The 25,688-nt window shown below is 47.9% G+C and overlaps 1 protein-coding gene across 2 annotated transcripts in view; it reads right to left on the minus strand.

The window, feature by feature from the left end:
• TAF2 (TATA-box binding protein associated factor 2) overlaps positions 1 to 25,688 on the minus strand; it is a 111,766-nt gene that overhangs the window by 75,945 nt on the left and 10,133 nt on the right. For both annotated transcript variants that reach the window (XM_088450203.1, XM_088450202.1), the window contains exons 2-8: positions 22,974 to 23,028; positions 19,292 to 19,452; positions 9,357 to 9,475; positions 9,123 to 9,264; positions 6,268 to 6,499; positions 639 to 823; positions 400 to 513 (exon numbers count right to left, since the gene is read on the minus strand). In XM_088450203.1, coding sequence (XP_088306329.1) covers positions 400 to 513; positions 639 to 823; positions 6,268 to 6,499; positions 9,123 to 9,264; positions 9,357 to 9,475; positions 19,292 to 19,452; positions 22,974 to 23,028 — 1,008 coding nt within the window. The remainder of the gene's footprint in view (positions 1 to 399; positions 514 to 638; positions 824 to 6,267; positions 6,500 to 9,122; positions 9,265 to 9,356; positions 9,476 to 19,291; positions 19,453 to 22,973; positions 23,029 to 25,688) is intronic.

Below are 25,688 nucleotides of genomic sequence, written 5' to 3' on the forward strand. Positions count from 1 at the left end.
TGCGAGAAAAAAAAAATGTATGCAATGTCCGTAGTTTGGGCGCCCAAACCAGGAATTTAGCTGCGCAAAGCATGTTTCCGGGCGTGTCAAACACTAATGGGCGTCTATCGGAGAAACAATTGAATTGATCTGATACCCAAAAAAAGATTTGAATTCCCCCCGATATATTCAATGCTTTGTTTTTTTAAATGGTTTTCTGAAATAAACAAAAACAAAAAAAACAACAGTCACAATAGGTAAAGAATCTAGAAGGACCCATTAAAGTGCAAACCTCAGGCGGTATTAGATAAAAGTACTCATGCCGTTAGGACAGTGTAATATCTGGATGCATTACGCCCTCTAGGGGTAAATAAGTTATACTGCATGGAATGGTCATTTCTAAAACCAGCAGGAACTCACCAAGACATTCTTGATATGAAACAGCCAAAGAATTGCTGGGAGAGAGCCTCAGCGAGACACCTTCTAGTAAGCGGCGTTTGGTCAATGATCATCGCGCTGTGCAGGAGGTTTGTGCTAAGAAAACAGTGAAAAAAAACCATGGAGTGTTGGGAGTACCTTTGTTTTACCAACAAACAAATGTCTCAGAGCAAGTATAAGAACACAGCACCTAATACAGGTGTTAAGTTATGCAGACCAACCTGAAAATACTCATCGAGGCATAAGCGGTGACTTCCATATAGGCTTCATCCACAAAGACAGTCTTGAAGCAGGAGTACGGGTACCGGCAGGTCAGGATCTCCTCATAGAACTCGAACACCTCGTGGAGGTAGGAGGTTGTGTGTTTCAGCAGCGGGAGAAGCTGGGGTAAGCAGAAATGGGTCACCTGGAAAATACATTAAAGAGAACGGAGACCAACTCAACACAAAGCGGAAAGCTGAACCTTAATATGAGGCTGTGGGTACATGCATTGTTTCTAAAGAATAATCAGAGGTTTATGTCTATTTCCGAAATCATATTTTCAGTGACTGAGCCTCAATCTATTAATGCGGAAATACAGAATATGCTGTACATGACAGTGCTGCTATTAACATTCACAGGCAATTCTTAATAGTTAATACGCGAGACAAGATTCTATGTCCACCATGTGGCCCTCCGGCTGCTGTAGAACTACACATCCCAGCATTCCCTGCCATAGCATCAGCATGCCCTAACAGCAAAACGGTGGCAGGGCATGCTGGTAAGTGTAGTTATACAGCAGCCTGAGGGCTGCATGTCGAATATCGCTGCAGTGTCTACATTGGCAGATGCTACAGGTCACTTAGGTTGCACAAATAAGACCTGGACATTTTTATTGGACTTTGGAGCAGGAGGTTTCCCTAATTCGTACTCATAGCACGGTCTGATCAGCCAGAAAAGATTAAATAGGGTTCCGTAAAGAATAACATCTCAGTATGGAATCCCCTCATAGAGCAGGCAGCTACTATAAAGGCTACTTTCCAGGTAAAAAAGAGAGAGTTCATATGGGGCCAGCGGCACAATGAGAGGTTATGGCAGCAGGGAGAGAAGGGGGGTGAGATTGCGCAGTGGCGGAGCAGCTGAGCCTAAGAGGATTTAATACTGGAATTGATATTTACAGAGATTTACAAACATATTAATATATAGCTCCAGCAGACTCTGATGCACTTTACAACTGTGATGCCCTTTACCATGAGGTGGGTAACAGACCTGCTGACAATTAGAAATGTGATGAGGAGGTCAGTTTTTCCTTTGCCAAACGCAAGAACAAGATGGGGGGCAGCAAAGTGACTGCTGCAATCAACAAGTAGCAGGCAGGTGAGAAACAGCCATCCCCTACTGCAGCCATCCCCTACTGCAGCCATCCCCTACCGCAGCCATCCCCTACCGCAGCCAGTCCCTACCGCAGCCATCCCCTACCGCAGCCAGCTCCTACCGCAGCCATCCCCTACCGCAGCCAGCCCCTTACCGCAGCCAGCCCCTTACCGCAGCCAGCCCCTACCGCAGCCAGCTCCTACCGCAGCCAGCCCCTACCGCAGCCATCCCCTTACCGCAGCCAGCCCCTACCGCAGCCAGCCCCTACCGCAGCCAGCCCCTTACCGCAGCCAGCCCCTTACCGCAGCCAGCCCCTTACCGCAGCCAGCCCCTTACCGCAGCCAGCCCCTTACCGCAGCCAGCCCCTTACCGCAGCCAGCCCCTTACCGCAGCCAGCCCCTACCGCAGCCAGCCCCTACCGCAGCCAGCCCCTACCTCAGCCATCCGCTACCTCAGCCAGCTCCTACCGCAGCCAGCCCCTACCTCAGGAGCAGGTCAGATTGAGGTGACCTTCCGGCAGATCTTCCAGGTATCGTACAGAGGGGGTGAATAGCGGGAAAGAGAATCTAAAGGGGGGGAACATGTCCCCATTATTCTGGACCAAAATATGGATTTCTGGTGTTTCGTTAATCCTAGGGAACAGAACAACATATATAGAAGGGACTAATTCCCCACTAAGGGAATGGCCCCTGAAAAAGAAACACTAAGCTTAGTCTAGTCTAGAACCCCCCCGGCGGGAAGCAAGGAACAGACCCCAGTCATCTGCCTATATGTGTGCACGCCAAGAGACTAAAATCAGATCAATAATATGTACGATTGGGAATGGTGGAAAATATTCCTTTACAGCGACCTAGTTTAGAGTTTTCCTTCTAATCATATAATATACAGCAAATGCTTTCATGCTGGTCAGAAACAGTGACGGGGTACCAGCAGCTTTACAGTAACACCACAATGCAGCACAGCGCAAGCTCAATATTCCCAAAAATACAAATATGTCCTGTCTCAAAGCATAATGATTTACATGGGCTTAACCGGTGTCCAACACATATTAATCTCAGAGTGCTACCACCAGGGTGTATATAGCCTTCATGTGTTCATCCTCTACACAGTTCTCTAGGTAGCCATATACAGAGGTGCCCTCACTCGTCTTTGCTGCAGTCACGCCAGACAGCCCCTCTAGATGCGCCCGTTCCCATCAGACTCTGCTAGCGCTGGCCGACCTTTTGCTGAAAATGCGTCTAACTCCCAATCCCATGTGACCAGGACGCACGAGGAGACTGTGCGGATTAATCCCATACCTGTGTGTGACCGACTCTTCTCAATCAGCGTACGAAGTGCTACGTTGAAGCGGCCGCAGCGTTTTTTTCCACTCCAAGTGACCGCTACAGTCTCAGCCGCGCACAATATACCTGTGTCACATGTCATCCTAGTCGCATTATATTGCTACTTAAATGCATTTCCGGGAAAAGAAAAAACACGCCCGATGCTAGCGGAGTTGCACAGGACCTGGCGGCTCACTCACGCCAGGCGTATTGCGCTGTATGGCGTATTGAGGCTAGCGGTACAGTATGAGGACACGTCTGTTATAGCTGTCCATCGTTACAGGAAGTCTGTGACATGACAAGAACTTGGAGTGAGACAGGTAAGAATGTAACAACTAACCGTCATACGCTGCCTGTCATGCAGAAAACTGTAATCCTGGTAGGAAATGCCTAATTGCAGTGTACACATTAATCCACACACCCTATTATACACATTAATCCACACACCCCATTATACACATTAATCCACACACCCCATTATACACATTAATCCACACACCCCATTATACACATTAATCCACACACCCCATTATACACATTAATCCACACACCCCATTATACACATTAATCCACACACCCCATTATACACATTAATCCACACACCCCATTATACACATTAATCCACACACCCCATTATACACATTAATCCACACACCCCATTATACACATTAATCCACACACCCCATTATACACATTAATCCACACACCCTATTATACACATTAATCCACACACCCTATTATACACATTAATCCACACACCCTATTATACACATTAATCCACACACCCTATTATACACATTAATCCACACACCCTATTATACACATTAATCCACACACCGTATTATACACATTAATCCACACACCGTATTATACACATTAATCCACACACCGTATTATACACATTAATCCACACACCGTATTATACACATTAATCCACACACCGTATTATACACATTAATCCACACACCCTATTATACACATTAATCCACACACCCTATTATACACATTAATCCACACACCCTATTATACACATTAATCCACACACCCTATTATACACATTAATCCACACACCCTATTATACACATTAATCCACACACCCTATTATACACATTAATCCACACACCCTATTATACACATTAATCCACACGCCATTTGGGCTACACCTCTCCGTTTTTGTTAGTCGCTGCTATGATGCCTTTAAACACAACATACATTATAGTGTTCACTCTATCTCCGGCGGCAGGCAGGGCACCGGAGCTAGAGAGGGCAACGTTATGCGCGCGCCCGAAAAGGGGGCGTGTCCACGAAAAGGGGGCGTGTCTATAAGACGCGTCCCCTTTTCGTCATACTTGGGGGCCTGCCCGGCGCTTACGGACATGCCGGGCAGCCCCCAAGCGCTGCAGAAAGGGAGAATAGATGCCGGGCGCATGCGCACGGCGTCTATTCTCCGGCGGTGACCGGGACACCGCATGTTTCTCCACCCGCGGGACACTGCATCCCGCGGGTGAGAACGGCACCCGCAGGCTGTGAGGGCAGGGCGCTTTTTGCCCTCCAGGAGGAGGGCAGGGCACCGCGCCCCGCTAAAATAGCCTAGCGGGAATTAGCTGATGGTGCCGGAGGTCCTGTGGGCCACAGATCATGTGACTAAATGTCATGTGATCATACAGAGTCCAATGTGTCAGATTTATTGCAGTGAACATGCTCCCCAAGGCTGACAAGGCTTTAGTACATGGGCTGTTGCTAGTTTTATTAAAACTCTTAATTTACAGCAACCCAGATGATTTACAGATCTGTCCTTATTCTATGCATCTGAGCAGTAGCATGCGTCCTGTCGCTCAGCATTTTTAATGGTACGCGTGCCCTGTACACCACTAGTGGAATTGCGTGCTATAGCAGTGCGTCAAGGACGTTAATCTGAGGGAAACAAAAAGGCAAGAGAGCGGGCGCCAAGCGTCCTGCCACGCAACACTGTGCCAATATGCATGATTGCGAGAAAAGGACAAATTGTAAGAACCCAGCACCCTACAATGCTGTTTGTATGTGGCGTCTCCAGCAATATAGCACAGAAACACGACAAGAGTAAGGACACATCTGTACGCACACACACATACAAGTGTATAAAGGGAAACAGTATGAAAAACCAACGGCTGAATAGCCGCCGGTTCTCATACTGACGCCGGAAGGACATCCCGACAGTGGCTGGTAAGTACTCTAACCCTTCGATCTCCCCCCCTAAACCCCAACCCTCCGTTGGTGGTGCCTAACCCTAAAACTCCCAGGGTGGTGCCTAACCCTAAGTCCCCACCCCCGTGGATGCCTATACCTAACCCCCCTTCCCGCACCCTAAACCTCCCAGGGGGGTGCCAAATCCTAACTCCCCCCTTCCCCTAGCCCAACCCTCACCAGGGTGGTGCCTAACCCTAACTCCCCCCTTCCCCTAGCCCAAACCTCCCCAGGGTGGTGCCTAATCCTAAACCCCCCTTCCCCTATCCTAACCCTCCCCCCAGGGGTGCCTAACCCCCTCCCCCTATCCTAACCCTCCCCCCAGGGGTGCCTAACCCCCTCCCCCCCTTCCCCTAGCCTAAACCTCTCCAGGGTGGTGCCTAACCCCAAGTCCCTCCAGGGGTGCCTAAACCTAACCCCCCACTTCCCGCACCCTAAACCTCCCGGGGGTGCCTAACCCGAACCCTCCTCTCCCGTGGCTACATCCTAACTATCCCCGGCTTACCTCGTTCGCGATGCCGAGCGTCAGGATTTCGTCGTGGGGCTAAAGATAGACGTCACCATTTTGCCGCCCATCTTTAGCCCTGTGTTGGCCTTCCGCCGTCAGGATTCCGAGAGCCGGCATTACGGGCGGCGGTAGTTTAACCGTATCCCAAATATAAATGTGTAATCCATAGAAATCATTCCACTGTAACACTCAGCAAATTTAAATTAATAGCAAACATAATTGAGAATATACATCTGAATATTACACATCTGTGAATATGACACGTAAGGTTCCCATATTGGATTATCCAAGACTTGTAATCATTTCTAAAAAGCAAAGACCACAAACAGATACTAAAGAATTATTTACAATTAGAAGCTATTTTGAATGTGCATATTCCGCTTGTACAAGTCATGTTATACCGATACATTGTGAGCAGTGAGCAGGTACACAGTACATTATTACCTCATGCATGTAAGGGTCCACAAGAATCTCAAAGGGTCCCACGGCAAGAGAAATGTTCGGTGACGCAGTCGGGATTGCGAGGGTGTAATGAAAGGTTTTCTTCCTCATGTCGTGGGTGTAAATAGTCTCCATGAGGTCTCCGTTGGAAACCGCCACCATAGAGGCGTCCACTGTAAACTCCAACTTCCACGTGCACAGCTCCGAATACGAGTCCACGCAGGGGAACCAAAACCTGCGGAGAAATGACAGAGGCAGAAATATTTGTATAGAACATTGGAAACCGTTGCAAATCTACCACGGATATTAAACACAACACTTCTATCGGAGACGAGCCATCTGCAGACTGGGATTACAGGGCAATAGGGAAAACCCATACATCTGTGCAAAGATCACACATAGAAGGAATACACACATCTGACCATACAACATAGTGACATGAGGGCGATCTAGCACTGCATGGTCGCCCGTCCTGACCTTTAATTATCCTCATTCTTGCTTTAACATATTACAAAGTTTCATTACTTTAAACAATGTGTAACGATGCATGTTTAATACTTCTCCATCCTGTATCTAATTCTGCGTGTATATATACTCACATTGCCCAATTGTTTATTTAAAATAAATCATTGTTTAAATAAGACCTTATATTGGAAATATAACTTATGGGCACTGTTATCATGCAGAGTAGGGACTGCCAGTATCAGAGAAGCCGTGAAGTGGTCTGGCAGCTTACCATGTACTTATAAACGCATGCAACAAATATCTCTGAATTTCTATTACCATATAGTTTTCATGTATTGTCGCAGGAACAAATGTAGGGTGCTGGGGGAACTCTAGGGGATACTACCCTTTCTGTTTAGTATAACCCCCTCCCTTTCATGCACCGGAAGAGTATTGCCGAATTGATTTGATCAGCTTCCATTTTATGTTTGCTGTTTTGAGAGGCATGAATGAGCCAGCATTTGGAGGGCATGCTGGCTCTTGTAGTGCTAGTTGGAGTTCCCAGGGGCTACTCCCCGGTAAGCTGGCTCTTAAATTTGGATGTATTTATGTATGTGCCTTTATCATGAGGCCTTACAACAGATAATTGCATGGCCCAGAGTGGGCACTGTTATCATGCAGAGTAGGGACCACCAGTATCAGAGAAGCCGTGAAGTGGCCTGGCAGCTTACCATGTACTTATAAATGCATGCAACAAATATCTCTGAATTTCTATTACCATATAGTTTTCATGTATTGTTGCAGGTACAATTTCGTGTGCTGGGAGAACTCTAGGGGATAATCCCCTTTTTGTTTTTCTGTTTATTTAATTTATATAACATTAAAAAAAAAACTTTATTTAAGTATTACTTTGATATAAATGTTATACATATGAACAGCATATAAATGATATAAATGTTATACATATGAACAGCATATAAATGTTATACATACGAACAGCATATAAATGTTATACATATGAACAGCATATAAATGATATAACTGTTATACATATAAATGATATAAATGTTATACATATAAATGATATAAATGTTATACATACGAACAGCATACTGTAAAACACATCAAATAAAAGCTACTTAGGGTTCAATCCAATTATATGCGAAGGGTGCGAGTTGCCGTTGCAACGGTGTTAAAATGCCAGCAACGGACCAGCTCCTCGCACCCTTCATGGCCCGCTCCGAGCCTGATTTCGCTTAATTTTGCTTGGAGCCCTGTGGGGCTGCGAGCACTTTTAGGCAAATCTGGGCTGCAGGGGCACCCGCCAGTACATCGCAAGTAATTGGATTGAGCCCTTATTTTTTAAATCTGAATACGAGGGGGAAATAAAACAAAAGAACAGCATGAGCCATATAATGATGCATACAAGCGAGTCCGTCAGCAGGTCCCTTTGGTGTTATTCTGTCTATTGCTTTACTACATATTCTCTTGCATATTTGCAAAAAACTGGCCTTCTCCAAAACCCCATTCATTCAGGAGACAGCGCTGTACATGCTCCCTAAATGACTCCCTCTCTACAGGTCACAGCTCTATACGGGCTGAGCTAGGGGCGCGGTACCCTAACAAACGCCTCTCTCTGCAGAAGGAAGCCCTGTTCTATTTAGGTGCTTTATCTTTTTTCTTGTGTACTACATAGTGCCTAGTGACAGGCTTGTGTTCATCATGATTGGATGCATCTGAACTATACTTAGGGCGGTATTCAATTTTTTCGCCCCTTAACGTGCCAGACAGGAGCTATTCAATTGTTGCTCCCATCGGGCGTGATCAGCTGCCAGCGCGCCATTTCCGTGAGCTGAAATGGGCGAAAAGAGACCTGTTTGGGCGTCCAAACAGCACTTTCGCGATCGCGTCCAGCACTTTGGTCGGAGGTAGCCATTTTGCACAGCTAAACCTGACCATTTTGGCCGCGATCAGCGTGAAAAACAGTGACGATTGAATAGCGCCCCGCAATCTCCCGTCACTTTAGAAGGGAGATCGGGCGCGCTATAACAATTGAACACCGCCCTTAGAAACGATTATGGTCATGCAGACAATAAGCTAAGGAGGTCATTATTTATTTTTATCCTTTAATTATATGGCGCCACAAGTGCTCCGCAGCGCCTTACAAAGTACATAGACAAATCAGTGAACAAGCAACCAGTGACTTATAGTACAATACAATGCAGGACAAGGTTTATATACATTGCTCTATGAGAGATCATAACACTCAAATAAACAACAGGGTGTAAGCAACTAGGTGTTAGGTGCCCGAGTGAGGAGTAGAAGACAGTGTAAGTAAGGAGAAGCACACGAGGGTAGAGGGCCCTGCTCGTGAGAGCTTACATTCTAAAGTAATGAAATCCCTGAACGGTTACCTGGTGGAATTCTGGTATCCATAGGAAAATACGTGTGCCCCCCTCTCCGCCATACTGCCCTCCACATTGGGAACAACAAAATGGAGGCCACCTTTCGGCTGGTCCAGGGAGAATTCAATGTATACTTTCAGCACTTTTAACTCTGCACGGATTAGAAGAAGAAAATAAATCACTTATAAAAAAAAACAGACTTTAGAGTAGTTGATATAAGTAGTATCCAAATTCCAGGATTACCGTCAACGTGTTTCCATAATTCAGAGGGGACTTTGATGCAGAGTTCTCCATTTCCCGCGTCTGGGTCAACTGCACTGACAGCCGCTGCGTATGCGTTGGAGAAGTAGTTAAGATTACGCCTATAGGAATGATAAAGAGCAAAATAACGTTACTGCGAGCAGTCATGTGGTAGCGCAAAGCCATGGTTTCCTTTTCCGTTCCACGGTATGAACTTTATAAAGGATTATTAAACCCATAAAACAAAGCATCTCTAGCATTTCAACATGGTCACTAGGTCAACAACCAACATGTCAACATACAATTAGGTCGACACGTTTAGAATGTTGACACTTAACATGTCAACAGCAGAGTGTCGATAACTAGCCATTTGATTATTTTAGCCCAACCCTAAATATCAACAACAACAAAAAAACAAAAAACAACATATTGACATTCTGGTGTAGGTATATTAAATGGCGACATTCTCTGTGCGTTAGCATTTAAGCCATGTCGACATTCTGACTGACGAAATTCAAAAGCTGCCTAATTTCATTGGTCAGCTGGTCTGAATATCGACCAGCTGACCAAACACCATATCTTGTTGGGGGGACTATTATTTGCAAGTTGCATTATAGCAGGTGTCCTTGTAAATTACCCTTTAGGTCATAGAGTTGCATATTTATTTGCAATGATGTTTAAAGAAAAGTGGAAAATTTACCAAAATATAAAGAGCATCAGCAGCTGCTGAGAAGCTGAGAGACGGCGGCTCCGATGCGCAGACTGACAGGACAGCCAGCTTCTGACCGCACGCTACACTATCCGATGCAGACTGACAGGACAGCCAGCTTCTGACCGCACGCTACACTATCCGATGCGCAGACTGACAGGACAGCCAGCTTCTGACCGCACGCTACACTATGGGATGCGCAGACTGACAGGACAGCCAGCTTCTGACCGCACGCTACACTATCCGATGCAGACTGACAGGACAGCCAGCTTCTGACCGCACGCTACACTATCCGATGCAGACTGACAGGACAGCCAGCTTCTGACCGCACGCTACACTATCCGATGCGCAGACTGACAGGACAGCCAGCTTCTGACCGCACGCTACACTATCCGATGCGCAGACTGACAGGACAGCCAGCTTCTGACCGCACGCTACACTATCCGATGCGCAGACTGACAGGACAGCCAGCTTCTGACCGCACGCTACACTATCCGATGCACAGACTGACAGGACAGCCAGCTTCTGACCGCACGCTACACTATCCGATGCAGACTGACAGGACAGCCAGCTTCTGACCGCACGCTACACTATCCGATGCACAGACTGACAGGACAGCCAGCTTCTGACCGCACGCTACACTATCCGATGCGCAGACTGACAGGACAGCCAGCTTCTGACCGCACGCTACACTATCCGATGCGCAGACTGACAGGACAGCCAGCTTCTGACCGCACGCTACACTAGCCGATGCGCAGACTGACAGGACAGCCAGCTTCTGACCGCACGCTACACTATCCGATGCGCAGACTGACAGGACAACCAGCTTCTGACCGCACGCTACACTATCCGATGCGCAGACTGACAGGACAGCCAGCTTCTGACCGCACGCTACACTATCCGATGCAGACTGACAGGACAGCCAGCTACTGACCGCACGCTACACTATCCGATGCGCAGACTGACAGGACAGCCAGCTTCTGACCGCACGCTACACTATCCGATGCGCAGACTGACAGGACAGCCAGCTTCTGACCGCACGCTACACTATCCGATGCGCAGACTGACAGGACAGCCAGCTTCTGACCGCACGCTACACTATCCGATGCGCAGACTGACAGGACAGCCAGCTTCTGACCGCACGCTACACTATCCGATGCGCAGACTGACAGGACAGCCAGCTTCTGACCGCACGCTACACTATCCGATGCGCAGACTGACAGGACAGCCAGCTTCTGACCGCACGCTACACTATCCGATGCGCAGACTGACAGGACAGCCAGCTTCTGACCGCACGCTACACTATCCGATGCGCAGACTGACAGGACAGCCAGCTTCTGACCGCACGCTACACTATCCGATGCGCAGACTGACAGGACAGCCAGCTTCTGACCGCACGCTACACTATCCGATGCGCAGACTGACAGGACAGCCAGCTTCTGACCGCACGCTACACTATCCGATGCGCAGACTGACAGGACAGCCAGCTTCTGACCGCACGCTACACTATCCGATGCGCAGACTGACAGGACAGCCAGCTTCTGACCGCACGCTACACTATCCGATGCGCAGACTGACAGGACAGCCAGCTTCTGACCGCACGCTACACTATCCGATGCGCAGACTGACAGGACAGCCAGCTACTGACCGCACGCTACACTATCCGATGCGCAGACTGACAGGACAGCCAGCTTCTGACCGCACGCTACACTATCCGATGCGCAGACTGACAGGACAGCCAGCTTCTGACCGCACGCTACACTATCCGATGCGCAGACTGACAGGACAGCCAGCTTCTGACCGCACGCTACACTATCCGATGCGCAGACTGACAGGACAGCCAGCTTCTGACCGCACGCTACACTATCCGATGCGCAGACTGACAGGACAGCCAGCTTCTGACCGCACGCTACACTATCCGATGCGCAGACTGACAGGACAGCCAGCTTCTGACCGCACGCTACACTATCCGATGCGCAGACTGACAGGACAGCCAGCTTCTGACCGCACGCTACACTATCCGATGCGCAGACTGACAGGACAGCCAGCTTCTGACCGCACGCTACACTATCCGATGCGCAGACTGACAGGACAGCCAGCTTCTGACCGCACGCTACACTATCCGATGCAGACTGATAGTACAGCCAGCTTCTGACCGCACGCTACACTATCCGATGCGCAGACTGACAGGACAGCCAGCTTCTGACCGCACGCTACACTATCCGATGCAGACTGACAGGACAGCCAGCTTCTGACCGCACGCTACACTATCCGATGCGCAGACTGACAGGACAGCCAGCTTCTGACCGCACGCTACACTATCCGATGCAGACTGACAGGACAGCCAGCTTCTGACCGCACGCTACACTATCCGATGCACAGACTGACAGGACAGCCAGCTTCTGACCGCACGCTACACTATCCGATGCACAGACTGACAGGACAGCCAGCTTCTGACCGCACGCTACACTATCCGATGCGCAGACTGACAGGACAGCCAGCTTCTGACCGCACGCTACACTATCCGATGCGCAGACTGACAGGACAGCCAGCTTCTGACCGCACGCTACACTATCCGATGCGCAGACTGACAGGACAGCCAGCTTCTGACCGCACGCTACACTATCCGATGCGCAGACTGACAGGACAGCCAGCTTCTGACCGCACGCTACACTATCCGATGCGCAGACTGACAGGACAGCCAGCTTCTGACCGCACGCTACACTATCCGATGCGCAGACTGACAGGACAGCCAGCTTCTGACCGCACGCTACACTATCCGATGCGCAGACTGACAGGACAGCCAGCTTCTGACCGTACGCTACACTATCCGATGCACAGACTGACAGGACAGCCAGCTTCTGACCGTACGCTACACTATCCGATGCACAGACTGACAGGACAGCCAGCTTCTGACCGCACGCTACACTATCCGATGCGCAGACTGACAGGACAGCCAGCTTCTGACCGCACGCTACACTATCCGATGCGCAGACTGACAGGACAGCCAGCTTCTGACCGCACGCTACACTATCCGATGCGCAGACTGACAGGACAGCCAGCTTCTGACCGCACGCTACACTATCCGATGCGCAGACTGACAGGACAGCCAGCTTCTGACCGCACGCTACACTATCCGATGCGCAGACTGACAGGACAGCCAGCTACTGACCGCACGCTACACTATCCGATGCGCAGACTGACAGGACAGCCAGCTACTGACCGCACGCTACACTATCCGATGCACAGACTGACAGGACAGCCAGCTACTGACCGCACGCTACACTATCCGATGCGCAGACTGACAGGACAGCCAGCTTCTGACCGCACGCTACACTATCCGATGCGCAGACTGACAGGACAGCCAGCTTCTGACCGCACGCTACACTATCCGATGCGCAGACTGACAGGACAGCCAGCTTCTGACCGCACGCTACACTATCCGATGCAGACTGATAGTACAGCCAGCTTCTGACCGCACGCTACACTATCCGATGCGCAGACTGACAGGACAGCCAGCTTCTGACCGCACGCTACACTATCCGATGCAGACTGACAGGACAGCCAGCTTCTGACCGCACGCTACACTATCCGATGCGCAGACTGACAGGACAGCCAGCTTCTGACCGCACGCTACACTATCCGATGCAGACTGACAGGACAGCCAGCTTCTGACCGCACGCTACACTATCCGATGCACAGACTGACAGGACAGCCAGCTTCTGACCGCACGCTACACTATCCGATGCACAGACTGACAGGACAGCCAGCTTCTGACCGCACGCTACACTATCCGATGCGCAGACTGACAGGACAGCCAGCTTCTGACCGCACGCTACACTATCCGATGCGCAGACTGACAGGACAGCCAGCTTCTGACCGCACGCTACACTATCCGATGCGCAGACTGACAGGACAGCCAGCTTCTGACCGCACGCTACACTATCCGATGCGCAGACTGACAGGACAGCCAGCTTCTGACCGCACGCTACACTATCCGATGCGCAGACTGACAGGACAGCCAGCTTCTGACCGCACGCTACACTATCCGATGCGCAGACTGACAGGACAGCCAGCTTCTGACCGCACGCTACACTATCCGATGCGCAGACTGACAGGACAGCCAGCTTCTGACCGTACGCTACACTATCCGATGCACAGACTGACAGGACAGCCAGCTTCTGACCGTACGCTACACTATCCGATGCACAGACTGACAGGACAGCCAGCTTCTGACCGCACGCTACACTATCCGATGCGCAGACTGACAGGACAGCCAGCTTCTGACCGCACGCTACACTATCCGATGCGCAGACTGACAGGACAGCCAGCTTCTGACCGCACGCTACACTATCCGATGCGCAGACTGACAGGACAGCCAGCTTCTGACCGCACGCTACACTATCCGATGCGCAGACTGACAGGACAGCCAGCTTCTGACCGCACGCTACACTATCCGATGCGCAGACTGACAGGACAGCCAGCTACTGACCGCACGCTACACTATCCGATGCGCAGACTGACAGGACAGCCAGCTACTGACCGCACGCTACACTATCCGATGCACAGACTGACAGGACAGCCAGCTACTGACCGCACGCTACACTATCCGATGCGCAGACTGACAGGACAGCCAGCTTCTGACCGCACGCTACACTATCCGATGCGCAGACTGACAGGACAGCCAGCTTCTGACCGCACGCTACACTATCCGATGCACAGACTGACAGGACAGCCAGCTTCTGACCGCACGCTACACTATCCGATGCACAGACTGACAGGACAGCCAGCTTCTGACCGCACGCTACACTATCCGATGCGCAGACTGACAGGACAGCCAGCTTCTGACCGCACGCTACACTATCCGATGCGCAGACTGACAGGACAGCCAGCTTCTGACCGCACGCTACACTATCCGATGCGCAGACTGACAGGACAGCCAGCTTCTGACCGCACGCTACACTATCCGATGCGCAGACTGACAGGACAGCCAGCTTCTGACCGCACGCTACACTATCCGATGCGCAGACTGACAGGACAGCCAGCTTCTGACCGCACGCTACACTATCCGATGCGCACACTGACAGGACAGCCAGCTTCTGACCGCACGCTACACTATCCGATGCACAGACTGACAGGACAGCCAGCTTCTGACCGCACGCTACACTATCCGATGCACAGACTGACAGGACAGCCAGCTTCTGACCGCACGCTACACTATCCGATGCACAGACTGACAGGACAGCCAGCTTCTGACCGCACGCTACACTATCCGATGCACAGACTGACAGGACAGCCAGCTTCTGACCGCACGCTACACTATCCGATGCACAGACTGACAGGACAGCCAGCTTCTGACTGCATACTACACTATCCGATGCACAGACTGACAGAACAGCCAGCTTCTGACTGCATACTACACTATCCGATGCACAGACCGTCAGGACAGCCAGCTTCTGACCGCACGCTACACTATCCGATGCACAGACTGACAGGACAGCCAGCTTCTGACCGCACGCTACACTCATGTTATCAGGGGGTGTATATACTTATTCATCTTCTCCTCTTCTTCCACTCCAATTTTAGGCAACAGCTGCATTGCACAAATCAGGTGGTCTTGTATGAAGCATCCCATGGGCGTTATTTGCGGACAAGTGTTTTCCCAAAGAGGAGCAGTTTTATAGGTGAAGTATTTAAACCCACATAATCTCCATTTCCTCCCATGTAGCACTGGCTGATATACAGTCAGGTGCATAAATATTGGGACATTGACATAATTTTCATATTTTGGCCTCTATTCACCACCACAATGGCTTTGAAATGAAACAAACAAGATGTGCTTTACCTGCAGACTTTCAGATTTAATTTGAGGGTAATTACATCCAAATCAGGTGAACGGTGTAGGAATTACAACGCCTTCTACATGTGCCTCCCACTTTTTTAGGGGCCAAAAGTAATGGGACTATCAACTCAAAAGCTATTTCATGGACAGGTGTGGGCTATTCCCTCGTTATTTCATTATCAATTAATTCTTAAAAAGAAAGAACGCACCAGAGAGCTCAGCAACACCAAAAGACCCGGAAGACCACGGAAAACAACTGTGGTGGATGACAGAAGAATTATTTCCCTGGTGAAGAAAAACCCCTTCACAACAGTTGGCCAAATCAAGAACACTCTCCAGGAGGTAGGTGTATATGTGTCAAAGTCAACAATCAAGAGAAGACTTCACAAGAGTGAATACAGAGGGTTCACCACAAGATGTAAACCATTGGTGAGCTTCAAAAACAGGAAGACCAGATTAGAATTTGCCAAACAACATCTAAAAAAGCCATTACAGTTCTGGAACAGCATCCTATGGACAGATGAGACAAATATCAACTTGTACCAGAGTGATGGGAAGAGAAGAGTATGGAGAAGGAAAGGAACTGCTCAGGATCCAAAACATACCACCTCAACAGTGAAGCATGGTGGTGGTAGTGTCATGGCGTGGGCATGTATGGCTGCCAATGGAACTGGTTCCCTTGTATTTATTGATGATGTGACTGCTGACAAAAGCAGCAGAATGAATTCTGAAGTGTTTCGGGCAATATTATATGCTCATATTCAGTCAAATGCTTCAGAACTCATTGGACGGTGCTTCACAGTGCAGATGGACAATGACCTGAAGCATACTGCAAAAGCAACCAAATCGTTTTTTAAGGCTAAAAAGTGGAATATTATGCAATGGCCAAGTCAATCCCCTGACCTGAATCTGATTGAGCATGCATTTCACTGGATGAAGACAAAACTGAAGGGAAAATGCCCCAAGAACAAGCAGGAACTGAAGACATTTGCAGTAGAGGCCTGGTAGAGCATCACTAGGGATGAAACCCAGCGTCTGGTGATGTCTATGCGTTCCAGACTTCAGGCTGTAATTGCCTGCAAAGGATTTGCAACAAAGTATTAAAAAGTGAAAGTTAGATTTAGGATTGTTTAGTTTGTTCCATTACTTTTGGCCCCTTAAAAAGTGGTTGGCACATATAGAAACCGTTGTAATTCCTACACCGCTCACCTGATTTGGATGTAATTACCCTCAAATTAAATCTGAAAGTCTGCAGGTAAAGCACATCTTGTTTGTTTCATTTCAAAGCCATTGTGGTGGTGAATAGAGGCCACAATATGAAAATTCTGTCAATGTCCCAATATTTATGCACCTGACTGTATAAGATGACATCTGATTCCTACCAGTTAAAAAGAAATGACTTCTCCCCCTTTAGCAGTACCTCCGGATGCACCCTGTGCAGCTTCAGTTCTATGTACAGGGCTAATATGGTGTATCTAAGCTTAATCAAACCTTTATTAATACTGACTGCATTGGTGAGAGGTATCCTTCCTCCATGTATTGCAGCTCAGCCAGTGTTTTGTCCAGGGAGAAGGTAAGCAGGTGGAGGCAATGAACTGACTGTATACAGTACAATACAGATTTAGAGTGCTACCTGGCAAGCAGAGAAGGCCTTACCACTACCCTGGACTGTGAATAAGACTATGGGCCATATTCAATTACAGGCAAAATCGTCTGTTGTCGCCGTCTGCGAACTGGCCGTGATCAGCTAATTTGCGCACGATTTCGCCAACGACGGCCAAAAACGGCCGTTTTTTTCCCTAAAAACTGGAGAAAACTTCTCCAGCCTAGGGCAGGTGAAAAAATTAGCAAATTATTTTGGGTAAAAATGTGGGGATTTCTTACAGAACCCTTTGCACAGCCCCCCTAATGAAACTTTTGCAAATTTTTTTTTCCCACAAAAATAGGGATTTTGCACTTTTTCCCCCCTTTTTAAAAATGGAGAAAAGTTCTCTCCATTTTTACATGAAAAATTGGCGATAATGACAATAACGCCGAAAAATCTGTGATATTATCGCGGATGCTATAACATCGCCGGTAATTGAATACGGCCCTAAATCAGATAGAACAGTTAAGGAAACATCGCTACAGAGTGCATCCAAGGGAATTAAACAGTTACAAAACAGTTTTCAGAATAGAACATACAAGTTAGACACAGTTTTGACAGAACGCATCTTACAGGTCTGCCCCGATACTACTGGACCGATACAGGCGTGGTACGATAATTATTACAATAATAATTGGCTATCAGACAGCATGAATCTTACTGGACTGATACAGGCGTACTCAGATAGCCAAGCACTAGAAAGCATGACTAACTGGACTGATAATCACTAGAAAGCACGAATCTTACTGGACTGAAACAGACATGTTGCAGTAGCAAATCACTAGAAAACATGGCTCTTACTGAACTGACCCAGGTGTGATCCCATATACCCAGTAACCAGATAACTGGCCTCTTGCAGGACTGATACAGATCTGCTCAGACAACCAATCACTAGACAGCATGGATGTTACAGTACTGACACAGGGGTGCTCCAACAGCCAATCACTAGACAGCATAGGTGTTACAGTACTGATACAGATCTGCTCAGACAACCAATCACTAGACAGCATGGATGTTACAGTACTGACACAGGGGTGCTCCAACAGCCAATCACTAGACAGCATAGGTGTTACAGTACTGACACACATGTGCTCTGATAACTAATCACTAGACAGCATAGGTGTTACAGTACTGATACACATGTGCTCTGATAACTAATCACTAGACAGCATGTTACTAATCTGATAAGAGACATGTGACAGTCAGTAGACAGTAGCATTCTCCCTAGGATGTTTTAGCGAGGCGCCGAGCCCGATTTCAAAAGGGCAGAATGCGCCCCTGCCCATTTGGCGGCGTCCCGCTGAAACAACATGGCGGGTGCTGTCCCCAACTCCGGCGGTGATTGGTTATCAGAGCATGCGCACAGCATCTATTCAGAGAGAGGAGAGCTTGGGGGCAGCCCGGCATGTCCGTAAGTGCTGAGCACGTCCCAAAAAGTGCTGAAAAGGGGGCGTGTCTTAAAGACGGTCCCTTTTCTCATGGCCACACCCCCTTTTCACTTAGGTGCACGAAAGTGCCCTTTCTAAGTCCGGCAGCCTGCCCAGTACCACACCTAGAGTGAACACTAAGACAGCATACTGAAATAGACGTTCTCAGATCATAAATAATTAAAAGACCAAATAGTACATATCACAGTTTTACAGCTTCCCCTCACCCCGCCTACCTACTTCACATTTCCTGTTACAGGTACAGAAGGGACCATTTATTCAGGTGTCAAACCAGCAGAATATTGTAATACTCACTGCTTGGACTCGTGGTGACAAACTTCCAGCGTGGGGTCATTGTATATGAAAGCCGCCTCCAGATCATTAACCCTCACGCGATAAATTCTGCACTGTTTGCTGTTCAGCTTGATTCGGTTCAAATTAGCGACAGTGGGAAATATCGTTAACTCTACGAATCCCTAGAGAAAAAAAAAAAATAGTCAAAATTATTTTCTGGTATAAATTTGGAAAATAAATATGAACTTACGCTAAACAAAAAGTTAGAGTTACACAACTGGGAAACGGAATTTATATCATACATTTTACTTCTGTAAATTATATTTATTTTATTGCTACAGTCCAACTTTTTTTTTTTTTAATGCTATGAAAAGTATGCTGTACAGTATGTGGTGTTCTCTCTTTTATTGGGGCCCAGAAAACCGAACATACACTGACGTGCCAAAAGTCATGGGATAGATGCCTAGTATCGTGTAGGACACCCTCTAGCCCAGTGAAGTGCAGCAGCTTGACGTGGCATTGATTCCAGGAGTAGATGGAAGACCTCTGGAGATGTTGACTCCTGCTGGCTGATTAGCTTCCAACAGCTCCCCGATATTTGTAGGTACAAATATGTCCCATGAATGTTTGATTGGGTTTATGTTGGGGGAACGTGGTGGCCACACCATTTGTTTGAACTCTCCAGAATGTTCATCGAAACCAATTCTGGACAACATGGGACCGATGACACAGTTCATTATCCTGATGGAATATTCCATCATTGTTGGGTTACATGAAGGGATGCAACGGTCATCAAGCAACGCAACGTAGTGGTTACTGGTCAATGACATGTTCAGGCGGACCAGCAGACCAAACCCATGCCGCATGAACACACCCCATACCATTGTGGAGCCACCACCAGACTGAACGGTTATAAGGGGTACTCTTGTGGGTCTTCCTCTTCCATAGCCCATGGAAGCTAAAGAATGCTGCACTGACCTGCTGGATATGCACCTGGTACCTCCTGAATTAAATGTGGATGTGATCTGAGCCAGTGTCACTTGATCGTTACCACGGACAATTCTGGTCAGAAGCCGCTGGTTACGATCATTAGGTACTTCTGGTCGGCACTGCGCTGTCCAATGTTGAATGTCGCCACCACTACAGAAATGTCCCATCTGTCAGGCACCCACTATCATGCCCTGTTCGAACTCCGATAATTCATGTCGACTTTGCTATGAGCAGTCTAGCCGGTGTTCAAACTGACTGACAAGATGTCGGATTACAACTGATGCATGTCTGGGCATTTCCAAGATGTCACGGTACGGTGATGCCACCTACCATTGCCTTTAAATACTGCTATCCCATGACTTTTGGCACTTCTAAATACGTTCTGGCAATCTTTGCATACAGCCCACAAATGCTGGACACTTATTTGTACACTGCAGTTTAGATTTGAGCTCAGACACTCCCCTCCCAAATATAAATCTCTCTGCACGTTACATCTGCCCCTCCTGCAGTGCAGCAGGGTTTTACCAAGGTGCAAAGTAACTTGCCCAACTAAATAGCGATTACCAAATTGCAGCAAAATTTATATTTGCATTATATGAAAACCAGGTCTGATGTATTTGAATAGAAGTCACTCCTACGCGAGTTAAATATGTTTATTACAGCCAAGCATTGGTTGGACCAAGATGCATGTGTTTGTTTGTTTGTTTCAGTGGAGAGAATATAAAAACGCATGCAAGAAGCAGGTCACTAAATTAATATGCATTTAACATGCACTTTTCTTTATATTAAGAAAAAAAAAAAAAGAAAAAAAAGATGATCAGGACATTGAATTTAAAGGGGCAATGATATTACATACAAAACAGGTGTGTTTTGTATTTAATATTATTGCCCCTTTAAATTCAGCAGCCTGTTGAAGGCACTGAAAAGCGCTGCTTAGTAAATTGCATAGTTTACTGCAAAGCAAAGATTTTAAAGGGATCGCTCTGTTACTGGTGTTGCGGCCCGGCGGAGGTAGACTGAGTCGCAGTGCATGCATCTTAATTCAGACGCTCAGCACTGCTAACTCAAAAACATAGAACATAATAAAACCTTAGGGCTTCCTGAGCAGTCCCCCTGTTACAACAGTGCGTCCGAATCCTGCCGCACCAAACAAACAACTGAATGCCTGTGGCCAGGGGCGGGGTATATGTGGAGGAGGACCAGAGGCATCCTGGGAGCTGAAAGCTTTAACTGTTTGGTGCCTGGATCACTCCAACCACATTATCCCCTCATGGCATCCCTGTGGATCCCTATGGAACCTGAAGAAGAAAAGCTTCACATGAAGAAGTGAAAGGCATTGCAAAGCATTGGTAAAGGCGGTCACAATTCTTTTATTTTACACTTTGCCGAAGATCTTTCGGTAACGTGAACAATGCCGCGCCATTCTCTATCATGCCTGAATTACACACTTTACTGTAACATAAAACCAGCAACAAGCCGGAGTACGATGCGACATCAACAATTTACAACATAAATGATCAACTTTATTTAAAATCAATTAAAACTGAGCAGCGAGGTGCTGAAATAAATGACACATAGAGACACAGTATGACTCTGTAAAGGGGCACATCCACTAGACGATCTACTCCCTGTCCAATCTCTAAACCATTTTCCCTTGAAATTTTATCTTTCAGTCTGAACGATTTGCAAACGATCTTTAATAGATCAGGTGAAATTGACCTGCATGTTCGGTCGACTGACGAGACGATCAAACGACCAGCGGGAGCGTGCATCGTTGATCGTTAACGACCAAACACTGCACGATTTATAAACGATTGAACGATAATGACGTCATCGCTCAATCGCCTGCTAAAATCGTGTAGTGGATGCCCCCCTTTTAGACAATGGCCATTGACCTCTGCCGAGTCAGAGACAGGACGATCACTTCATTGCTGAATAACGTGTTGCAATGTCACAGGCTGAGTGTGTACACTGTATATTAGCAGTTAGGGGAGCAGCATAAAAACTAAAAGGTAGAGATGTGCGGTAACAATGAAGCAGTGGGCTAGATAAAAGGATGAGATAAATGACACTATGCACATAGGCTATGAAGTTGCACAATAGAGATAGCGCTGAAAGACACGGAATGAATGAAGTCAAATAGCAACTTGTATGTTATTACATTGTGGCATTATTATATAGCACCAGCATATAACGCAGCGCCTTACATACATCAGCATTCCTGTGACATGCCCAGCCTCACATGATAAATGACAAATGTGTCCCATAGTGCACTTGTTTTTTTTAAATGTTACTGTACATCAGGGATGGGGAACCTCAGGCCGTATAAGGCCCGCAGAAACATTTTGTATGGCCCTTAAAGATTTTTTTCTGCTAGCCAGAATCTATGCAGCAGTGCCGCCTGGAGCATCCTTAGGACGCTTCAGACTGTCACACAGTTGTCCTTACAGCTCCCCGGAGCATCCTGAGGATGCTCTGGGTGTTGCTGTAATCACCGGTGATTGTGGCCCATGATGTCACATGAAGGGGCGTGGCCTGCACCGGCCAGTAAATAATGTTCCATATATCAAAATGGTCCTCGGCAGAAAAAAAAGTTCCCCACCACTGCTGTACATGAACACTTCCAGACACATACAGTCTTCTCCTAATAACTGAGCTTAACATCCGCAGACATCTGTCACAGTTAATCAGACAGTGGGTGAGAAGTACTTACAATCACAGACTTTCGCTGGAAATTTATATTGTTGATGCAGACAACCTGGTGAGTCGTACAAGAGAAAAGAAAACACACATTACTTTACTAGTTATAGAGAGAAAGGGATAATCTCCACACACTGCATGTTCTACATGTGCCACGATGCACAGGACACTTAAGGGGGGCGATTCAATTGTTGTAGACGCTCCAGGTTGGGTATCTATACGAATAGGTGCACCACGAAGCAATTCAGTTTGTTGCTCTGCTCGAATGGCAAAAGCTGTGGTAGTGTGTGGGGGGGTTATGGGAGCACATTCCTTCTCACAGCCTCATGTAGTGCGAGAAGAAATGTGTCCAAAGCCCGTTTTTTTTGACGCCCTAACCACTTCTTTAGATGGGTTTAGCCGCTGTGCGCAGCTAAACCCAGTGCTTGGAGCCGCAATTAATACTAATGGGCGCCCAGAAGGAGAAACAATTGAATTGCTCCGTCGGGTGCTTATTCGTACAGACTCCCAGCAGGGGGCGCATTCGTACAGACTCCCAGCAGGGGGCGCATTCGTACAGACTCCCAGCAGGGGGCGCATTCGTACAGACTCCCAGCAGGGGGCGCATTCGTACAGACTCCCAGCAGGGGGCGCATTTCGTACAGACTCCCAGCAGGGGGCGCATTTCGTACAGACTCCCAGCAGGGGGTGCATTTCGTACAGACTCCCAGCAGGGGGCGCATTTCGTACAGACTCCCAGCAGGGGGCGCATTTCGTACAGACTCCCAGCAGGGGGCGCATTTCGTACAGACTCCCAGCAGGGGGCGCATTTCGTACAGACTCCCAGCAGGGGGCGCATTCGTACAGACTCCCAGCAGGGGGCGCATTCGTACAGACTCCCAGCAGGGGGCTCATTTCGTACAGACTCCCAGCAGGGGGCGCATTTCGTACAGACTCCCAGCAGGGGGCGCATTCGTAAAGACTCCCAGCAGGGGGCGCATTCGTAAAGACTCCCAGCAGGGGGCGCATTCGTACAGACTCCCAGCAGGGGGCGCATTCCGTACAGACTCCCAGCAGGGGGCGCATTCGTACAGACTCCCAGCAGGGGGCGCATTCGTACAGACTCCCAGCAGGGGGCGCATTCGTACAGACTCCCAGCAGGGGGCGCATTCGTACAGACTCCCAGCAGGGGGCGCATTCGTACAGACTCCCAGCAGGGGGCGCATTCGTACAGACTCCCAGCAGGGGGCGCATTCGTACAGACTCCCAGCAGGGGACGTCTACAACATTTAAATCACAGCCTAAGAACGCATGACAGGTTGCCTTGCTCATTGATATGTGCAGGCTTCTTATAGGTTCGCACCTTGTAATTAAATTTGCGTTTAATCGCTCCCTCCAACTCGCATTCTACTGCATAGTGCGACTTTCAGTACAGACTCACGTCAAACTGGCTGCGCACTGATGCAAGTCCATAATCGGAAATAAATAAGGGCTGCTACACTTTCCCCCCAGTAAATACACTCCACCCCCCCCCCATTATTATGCTAAGGAGTACACACATGTATTTGTTTGTGTATGAGATGGATAGCATACACATCTGTAGAGGAGAGGAACAGTACACGTTATTAATGTATACGAGATAGCACACACACGTATGTAGATGAGAGGAACAGCATACATATGTATATGACAGGAATAGCACACAGTAGGAGAGAAGCAGTGCACACATGTATGTATACCAGAGGAGCAGTAAATCAGTAATGTATGTGTATGAGAATGGTGGCACAGACATATATGTAGATGAAAAGAGCATTTTATGTGCAGGAGAGGGATAGCGTGCACTTCCATGTATAGGATCAGCACACACATGTATGTAGCTGAGAGGTATAGCACACACATGCATGTAGAGAGCAGATATAGATATATATATATACACACACACACATATACAGTCAGCGGCATAAATATTGGGACATTGACAGAATTTTCAGATTTTGGCCTCTATTCACCACCACAATGGCTTTGAAATAAAACAAACAAGATGTGCTTTACCTGCAGACTTTCAGATTTAATTTGAGGGTAATTATAACCAAATCAGGTGAACGGTGTAGGAATTACAACGGTTTCTATATGTGCCTCATACTTTTTAAGGGGCCAAAAGTAATGGGACATACTAAACAATCCTAAATCTAACTTTCACTTTTTAATACTTTGTTGCAAATCCTTTGCAGGCAATTACAGCCTGAAGTCTGGAACGCATAGACATCACCAGACGCTGGGTTTCATCACTGGTGATGCTCTGCCAGGCCTCTACTGCAAATGTCTTCAGTTCCTGCCTCTTTTGGGGGCATTTTCCCTTCAGTTTTGTCTTCATCAAGTGAAATGCATGCTCAATCGGATTCAGGTCAGGGGATTGACTTGGCCATTGCATAACATTCCACTTTTTAGAATTAAAAAACTCTTTGGTTGCTTTTGCAGTATGCTTCGGGTCATTGTCCATCTGCACTGTGAAGCGCCGTCCAATGAGTTCTGAAGCATTTGACTGAATATGAGCATATAATATTGCCCGAAACACTTCAGAATTAATTCTGCTTCTTTTTGTCAGCAGTCACATCATCAATAAATACAAGGGAACCAGTTCCATTGGCAGCCATACATGCCCACGCCATGACACTACCACCACCATGCTTCACTGATGAGGTGGTATGTTTTGGATCATGAGCAGTTCCTTCTCCATACTCTTCTCTTC

This window comes from Taudactylus pleione, unplaced genomic scaffold (genome assembly GCF_031769625.1).
Source record: "Taudactylus pleione unplaced genomic scaffold, aTauple2 ptg000510l, whole genome shotgun sequence".
In the NCBI taxonomy this organism is placed as follows: Eukaryota; Metazoa; Chordata; class Amphibia; order Anura; family Myobatrachidae; genus Taudactylus; species Taudactylus pleione.